This window comes from Corvus brachyrhynchos, unplaced genomic scaffold (assembly GCF_000691975.1).
Source record: "Corvus brachyrhynchos isolate BGI_N302 unplaced genomic scaffold, ASM69197v1 scaffold716, whole genome shotgun sequence".
NCBI classification, from domain to species: domain Eukaryota; kingdom Metazoa; phylum Chordata; class Aves; order Passeriformes; family Corvidae; genus Corvus; species Corvus brachyrhynchos.
The window spans coordinates 538,616-547,114 of record NW_008238433.1 but is presented as its reverse complement, the minus strand read 5'-3'; the positions used below and the strand labels follow the sequence as shown (position 1 = coordinate 547,114).

The window sequence follows — 8,499 nt, the reverse complement described above, 5'->3', positions numbered from 1 at the left end:
TTTTTCTTTTGGCGTCAGATTAGATGTTCAAACCAAGTGGTGTTGTAGGGCCACGGGTGAGTGCCCACTGAGCCCTTAACAAGGCTAATCCCACAGCAGCACATTCCAAGCAGCTAATGGGTGCAAGGGCTGTGCTGGCTCTCACATCGCTGCGCTGCGGGCAGAGCAAGCGCCTTGTGCGGGGGCCAGCCGCAAATGTGTTATTAGCAGTGACTGGCCCTGCCGAAACGTGGGCAGCTGATTTTGCTCCGGGACAGCCTTAAACACCAAGTTTGATGCTCAGGTAAAGAAAAGAGAGAAATGAAATGTTTTTGGTGGGACTTTGCAGCAAGGTTAATCAAGAGAGAGACTTACCCAGAGAGCTAAGCTGTGAATAAACGAAATTCAAGTATGGCGCTTACTTTATGACTTCACTGTGGACTTTAAATTGTCTTATTAACCATTACTGAAGGAGTATTTATGAAAGAAGAGAAAGAGAAGATAAGCTTCTTGCTCTACTAGTTTTGAAAATACTTTGCTGTAGTTTTCTAAACTTTTTATTACTTTATTAATTCACATTATAAGTAAGAGCTTAATGCCGACAGTTTAGTTATGAATATGTTGATTTCCTGAAGTTATTCTGTTGTGAAGACTCTACAGCAAGTAACATAATTTATTATATCTTTGAACTTTATAGTTCATTTCAAATTATATCTGTTGCAGAAAGATAACTGGGGCAGTGAAACCAGATGCTTTCTTTTAAATTTGGAAGGACAAGGAATTGTGAGATTAGTAAGTCACGTATTTTGTCATCACACCTCTGCCAGGTAGAATAGTATATTGCTGGAGATCTAAAAACTGGAAAGTATATTTTCCTGATGTGAATAAAGGAGATTTTAAACCAGACTATTATTTTTGCAATATTATCTTCGAAGAAGTGTGATGAAATTACATTTCAAATAAAAATTATTATTATTGTTATTATTTTTTTAATGTAGCTGTGTTTCTTTTCTGCTTGCAAAGACAATACGAGAAAAGTAGGAAAACAAATTTTAAATGTCCATTTCTTTGGTTAGGAAAGCTTGCTTTTATACCTAAAGAAAAAGTTTCAGTGAGGTACCTGTTATGACACCTTTTTGTACTGGATCTTGAGATAAATTTAGCTAGTGAACACCTTTAGAAAAGACACAATAGTTCTGTGTAGCTAGGAAATTCACCAGGTAAATTGTTTGCAGAAAGGTATGAAAATAATAATATGTTTAATAAAGGATATTTAGAAGTTATAATAAATTAAACCTCAAGGTAGTCTCTCTTAGGTAAAGTAAAACTTCTTTAGCTTTCAGAATTTCTATTTAACTATATTTTGTTTAAACAAAACAAATCTTGCCCAATCTTCTGTAACACATTAAACTTCTGTTTGCTAACATGAGAAAGATCAGCCAAATACAGTTTTATTTAATGGTTTTAACTGACTTTTTTTTCTGATTGTAAAAGTGATGTTAGGTATCTGCTATGCCTGCAAAATATGAAGTCTAGCAGATTTTTTAAATAAAAAAAGCAAGGAAACCAAGGATAAAATATTGTTAAATAGCACCAGTAACCACTAGAACCAGCAGGGAAATATTTTCTGTGTAAAAAGCGAAAGAATAAATTCTATATATTGGGACTGGTAAGTTGTAGATGTAGCTAGAAATTCTTGTTGTGGTACTTTATAGTTTGTGCTAGTGACATTCACTGACTCCATGAAATTTCTTCAGTTTACAGTGATTTTCACAAGTTTCAGAAGCAGAGGGTTCTGGTTTTAATCATGGAAAATGAGATACAGATTGAATTGACAAGGTAACATTAGATAGTGATGTAGCTTTAGTTAGTAAAAGTAATACATACATACCCTTACTTATATACTTATATACTCTTACATAGTAAAAGGTAACATCAGTTAGCTAGGTAATGTTACATAGGCAATTTCAAATGTTCTCTTTTCATAGAGGCTAGATGCTCATATTTCCTTTAAAGTGTTTAAACTTCATTTCACATTACTTAATTTTCAGATAATTTTGACATAGCTCACAGTTTATAGTACTGTCTATGCTGTGCAGTTCAGTGGGTAATTTTATTATTTAAACATATTATGTTAATCTGTTTTAAATGAATTTTCAAAGGAAAACTTCAACTCATTTCCTTATTAAAAGAAATAAAAGAATTCTATCTCTGTCAATGTTCTAGGGAGCTTGCCAGAACTCATATTATATGGAGTGAGGATTTCCTAGATAATTAAAAATATTTCAGAACTATGAAAGTCTCTTCTTTCCTGTTTTGTGTTTGTTTTTGTCTTTTCCCTTTTTCTTTCCTACCCATCTCTCTTTTTGTTTAAAAAGATTTCTTGTGAATCTGACAATTAAGACAATGCTGAGGGACATTTCTTGCTTTTCTGTAAGTGATGGACGATCTTGAGTGTTATGAACAACCATAGCTTCACTGAACTATTTTAGAGACTACCTGCCAGTCATCTGTTCCAAAGTATTAAAATTTTTTGTGTCTTGTTTCAGAAACAGATCTTTCTCTTTTTTTTTCTTTTTAATTAAGTTGTCCACATAGAAACTGAAGTTTCTGCCTCTGTGTTAAACAGCACTCTCAGTGCTTGTGTAAAAATGTATTGGGTGGTTTGGTTGGTTCAGTTGTGGGGGTTTTTTTAGTTAAATCTGGCTTAGTTGTATCGCTGGCATGGAAACAGAGGGGTTTTTACTGCATATGTGTAGGGTCTTTTCTGCCATGGAGAAAGGCTTAGAGTTTGAGTTGATTCTTCTCCAGGGATTCCTTCCTCTGCTATGAGAATATAGGTGACAGCATCAAGGTCATTGGGCTAGTGAATAAGAGAACATTATTAAAAGCTTTTGTTGGGTCCTTAGCTCTGGAAGGGAACCATACTTCTAACAGAATGTTTGCTCTCTGCAAAATATGCCCTGCTTAGCTGAAGAGTCAGTGCAATTTTCTCTTACGCTTGAAGTTTTTCTACAGTTGTACGGTAAGTTGTATATAATAAGCAAACACAGCTCAAGGTATTTCCTTTGTCTTTTTTAGGCACAGAAATCATGGATAGAAAGAGCATTTTACAAGAGAGAATGTGTTCATATCATACCCAGCACCAAAGACCCCCATAGGTAATTGCATGTTACTGCTATGAAAAATGAAAGTTGATTGAAAAAAAGTCTCTGTGTCTATATATATTCATACAGGGGATATGGATATAAATATTTTGTAAACTTACATGTTCAGAAGGTAGTTGAATTACCTCTGGAGTGATGGATTCCTATGGGAATTATTAGTTTACATTTCAAAACTTACCTCATAAAAAAAAAGATAAATCAAGGGAGGATTAGCATCTGTGTTTAATTTTCTTATCTTCTTAGTTCAATATTCAGTGCATTGAATATTTACCTAAATTGGATGCATGACACACCACACTGTCAAAAGAAAGTAGATGCATTAGACTGGCAATTTAAAATACATGCTAATCCATGCAAAAGCTGATCACTTGTCCTGATATTACCTGAAGAAAGCAGAAGGTGTTCTTTAATTTCTTTTTGTACATATTTAGAACAAAGCATGACTTTTTTTGAAATATAGGAGAGTCCAAAGTAAACAAGACAAAGAAAAAAAGGTAATATGTGTACTATATTGTTTCCATATGCAAAGGCTTCGGGAAAGGAGTCAGCAGATTTGAAAAGGGGTTGGGTTCTTTTTGTAATTTGTTTTCCTGTTTAGTTTATACACGCACGTGACTTGGGTTTTCTGTTTGTGTAATGTCATAGATGTTGCTGTGGGCGTCTAACAGGTCAACACATTGGACAGCCTCCGAGTGCCTCCGTTACTCAGAATGAGAAAAATGAAACCAGGCTTACTCGCAATGACATCCAGTCGGAGAAGTGGTCCATCAGCAAGCACACGCAGCTCAGCCCGACGGACGCTTTTGGAACCATTGAGTTCCAAGGAGGAGGCCACTCCAATAAAGCCATGGTAACTGTATTTTTCTCTTAGATAAATAATGCTGCTAGATAAAAGTAAGCATTCATAAAAAATGAACAGAATTCTTTCTTAACTTCATGCTAAAGTATTATTGAGCCTAAGACCGGAATGTATGTTCTTATGAGTGGGTGAACAAAATTAACTGTAAGAGCTGGAGCACTGTGTAAGAGGACCTACCTTTATGAAGGCTGAAGACACATTAATGTGCTGCTGTCTTAATTTTATTCTAGTGGCTACTCATCCCTCTTTTTCTGAATAATTTTTTAATTCAGATATGATTTCCCATTGCTGGCTGTGTCAGCAAAACTGACAGATTTTAAACATACCAAATTACTTTTAATATTCCTCCAGACATGTATCAGAAGATAGACCAATTAGACTCATGGTTCATATTTCAGTGAAGTAAGAGGCCCCAGGAAATGTCTAGTCTAAGAACTAGGAAATCCCTTGAGCAAGAAGTTTCTCCATCCCTATGGAGTGATACCAAAGTGTATTGATCTGAAGGCTTTGCTCCACTAACTTGGAGAGACCTTTCCAGAGCACACACTAACCCATGCATGTATTTCTCCTATGTAATATTACATTAAAGGAAGAATCTCTCTGACCCTATCTGAACTGCAGAACCTGGATCTTTGGGAACGACAGGTGAGTTTGTGCCTAGCACTTCATGGCCAATACACTGCTTTGGCAGTGAGGGCAGACGCTGAACTCCTGGGCGCTCTGCCGAATAACCTGCCCAGCAATCCAGTACTGTCTTCTGTGCATGAATTCTTCCCAACAGGTGTCTCAGATCTGTCATAAAGAACAGAGATTAGAGGCAATGAAAATCTCAGGTCCTGTGCTAGCAAGAGCAGAATATTTTCCTCAGATGTGTACACAGGTGCTGTTGTTGGAGTGACTACTTAAATGGATGGTTCTGTTTGTGCAGATGGATGGCTTCTTTTGATAAAAGAAAGAAAGCACTGCTGCACCAAGAAACAGAAAATTAGGTAATTTCTCTCAGAGTATCACAGACACCATATGTTCAATTGATAACCAATCACCTAAAAATCTGCAAGGCCAGAGATCCAGAGATACAGTAGTGAATGTTATTAACCATATATGGATACTTTGCATAGAATCTGTGTTTATGAGAAGGGATAATCACTAGAACTTTTTCAGTGATGCTCTTGAAGATAGCTATAAAGCAATAAACAGACCTGCCCAGACAAAAGTGGTCTTGGAGACCCAAAAAATGATGAAGGTTTTAGGGAAGCTGTTGACACCAATACTCCTAGAGGATTGATCTTTGCTGGGATTCTGATGTCCTGGCATAGTGCTGGAAGAGACAGGTCATGCTCTAAGATATGTACTGTGTGCTCAAAGAAATGCAATTGAGGTGAAACTGTGGAGATAAAATTGGAAGTCAGCATAAAGGAAAGAAAAACATTGTCACAGAGTGCAGTCAGGAGTGAAACCATGAACAATTTAGAAAAAAGAAAAAAAGAGAAGGGAAAAAAGGGACTTAAAATCAGAGAAATCTAAATAACAAGTTAAAACTTAGGTATGAATACAGACAATTAATTTATTGCTGGAAAAACTCCAGATTTATTTTGACAGACTAGAATCAGGAAGACAGTTGCACCTGCCATCTATTTGTAATCATTAAACCCCACTCAAAACAGGGAAAAAATTAAATTCTTCATTAATTAAAAAAATCTGTAAAATCTCCAGAAATTTGATTATCCCACTAGCGAGAAAAGTTCTTCAAATTAAATAATTCAGTAAATATCTCTTGAATCAGTGTTGTGCTTGCTTACCACCAGTAAGAAAAATACCTCTCATTAGACCAAAATGCAAATAAGGAGGCTTGCATAACCATTTAAATGGAAACAGATTAAAGAGTTTTTTATAATGTGTTTGCCACAGAAAGCAGCATGAAGATATCCTTGTGTTTGTATTTTCAGACCCAAACATTATTTTAGGGTAAACTGTAGTCAAAAAGCTGCCTAACTAGTTGTTGCAGTTTTATTATTAGAAAATTAAACTCCTACCTTTGCATTTACTGGGTACTAGGTCTTTCCTATAATAACTAAAACTTAACAAATCAAAAGCTTTCTGTTGAAGCCAAGAGTTTGCTCAATCAAAGAAACCAACCAACTTTGCCAGCAGAGGAAGGAAAAAGGAGACATTATATTGAATAAGGAACAAGTACATAATAGTACTTCGAAATATTCTTGTTTGACGGTACATTCTCGAATCCAAACACAGAGCAGCTGATCAGCATGGATAGGGGAAGAAAGATAAAGGGGAGAAAACATGATAAATTTATTCCTTTCTAAAAATGTGTTAGTTCTTTTGTAGGTACTGGCTACCAAATAACAATATGGAATGAAAGCTGGATTTTGATGACAGTCGTGGCAGGTTTATATTGTGCCTACTGGCTAATAAAATAACCTTATAAAGCAGCAAGATTTGGCAAGCTGACCAAATCAAGGAAAACTTCAAGGGAAGAATTTGGCATTAAATTTTCCACCTATTCTCTATTTTATTTCCTGAAATGGATGCCCACATATTACAATTACTAAGCAAGGGAAACACCGAACTGAGCAGTATTTTCTTGGTCTGTACTAACAGCAAAATTGTTAATTTTTTCTGAATCAGACTGCAAAGAATTAGGTGGGGTTTGTTAATAGGAACCATAACCTCAGATTTATAATCGGAAAACCAGGAGTCAATTAATGGAACAGATTAGTGCATGTAAAACTGACAGATAATTATTTTCTCCATTTGAAGTTAAAGAATTAGATTTTAATACAAAATGTATACTAAGTATAATTACTTTTCATGATACAATATTATATCAGTTGCCACCAGACAATAACAATCAGATCTTTAGCTGTGGAAATGAAAATTATACTGAAATCATAATAGAATAGATTTGGAACAAAACAGCAAAGATGTAGGCTTACATATTATCAATAGAACTGACTGGGCCATTAATTTCATTTCCACAGCCACATGGAACAAAAATTCCCAAACAGCATGACTTTTGCTAATGCTGCGGAGTTGTTAAAGTATCTTCTGCAGCTGCACTATCCTCCTTAAATCAATAATGTGAATAGCTCAATAATTTGTGCAGGAAATTACATAGAAACACATAGCTGAGCTTAGGTAACACTGGTTAACAAGATCAGTTACTAAAAAGGCCTTTCCTTCAGTCTTCAAGTAACCACAGATGATCATGATCCTGTGGAGTTTAGATCTCTGTCAATCTCATATTTTCTTTACAAGTGACTCACCCCATTAATATGTAAGAAATGCAATTAACAATTTTGCTTGCTGGCATTTATTTTGTTTTTATAGCAGATTTTCGAATTTAACACCTGTAAAAAGATGTGAGAGGGATGTGGGTATACATAAATTTTACTAATAGCTTTTGCAAGTAAAATTGAAAAAAATATGGGAAAGTTAATAAAATATGATCTGCTTGCACTAGTTGGCTCTTTGTTTAAGAGTTTAAGAAGTAACATGTTCATCTAAATATGTACTAGCATTTTTTTAAGTCAGAAAGCAATAATCAAACTAAAGTGATTCCATTCCAATTATGACCAATATTCTGAATTTTTTAAAGTATATTCTGTTCATCAGTGTAACAATTAAGACAATCTTGCTGTGATGCATTTTGTGCTGTGTTTGTGACCAAACTAAACCCATTTTTTTAATACACTATCTGTCTTTACACACACACTCACATACACAAAAAACCTTAACATTCTTTCATTAATTGCTGGGCCTATTCATTAATTGGTGGGATCATCTATAAACTTCTTTAAAGGATTGCTCTTTACAGAACTAAAATTTCTTTCATCATGGGTTTTCAGAGTTAAATGGAAGATGGCTGTTTGAAAAGCCTTTGGTGAGTTAAATAGATTCCTCCTCGATGAATGCATTTCAATGATACATTTCATATGCAGAGTAAAATCCTAAAATAAGTTTGCAGCTGCAAAAGAAAGGAAGTTTACATCAGTGTTATCTGCTTAACTTTTCTTATGGTGCATGGAAACATGAAAGAACATCAGTAGAAAATTCCAATGAACATTAACAGTTATTTGGACAAAATTGCTAATATTCAGGTCCTTAAAACTTTATTAAGGACATTTGGAAATCAGTCACAGAAAAAGGTATTTTTCTTGGTTTAAAATGCATTGAGTTTTATAAAAACTGTATAAAAAGGATGCCAAAAATCATCAGGGGTTTTGAGAGGAAAAAAGAGATAATCCTATAACTTGCATAAACCATGAAAAGGCAGCAAATACTATTTCTGTGATAGTAAATTAATTCTTTAAAAATATTTACAGAATTTAAAAGACAGTGTTCTACATGGAGAAAAAGGGGAAATAACACAGAAAAATCTTTATCCAAAGCCCATTTAAATCAATAAGGGTTCTTTCACTGAGTGTTTGTGGAATTTAGATTAGGCCTTAAGGTGTTAAGAAGAAATAACTTATACAG

General features: G+C 34.7%; 1 protein-coding gene across 2 annotated transcripts in view; it reads left to right on the top strand.

The window, feature by feature from the left end:
- The first annotated feature begins 1,716 nt into the window (after positions 1-1,716).
- TRPM3 (transient receptor potential cation channel subfamily M member 3) overlaps positions 1,717-8,499 on the top strand; it is a 142,940-nt gene continuing 136,157 nt past the window's right edge. The window contains exons 1-3 of one of the 2 annotated variants that reach the window (XM_017736449.1): positions 1,717-1,818; positions 3,061-3,140; positions 3,792-3,996. In XM_017736449.1, the coding sequence (XP_017591938.1) occupies positions 3,994-3,996 (3 nt within the window). In that variant the 5' untranslated portion in view covers positions 1,717-1,818; positions 3,061-3,140; positions 3,792-3,993. The remainder of the gene's footprint in view (positions 1,819-3,060; positions 3,141-3,791; positions 3,997-8,499) is intronic. The other variant, XM_008635367.2, reaches the window with a different exon arrangement.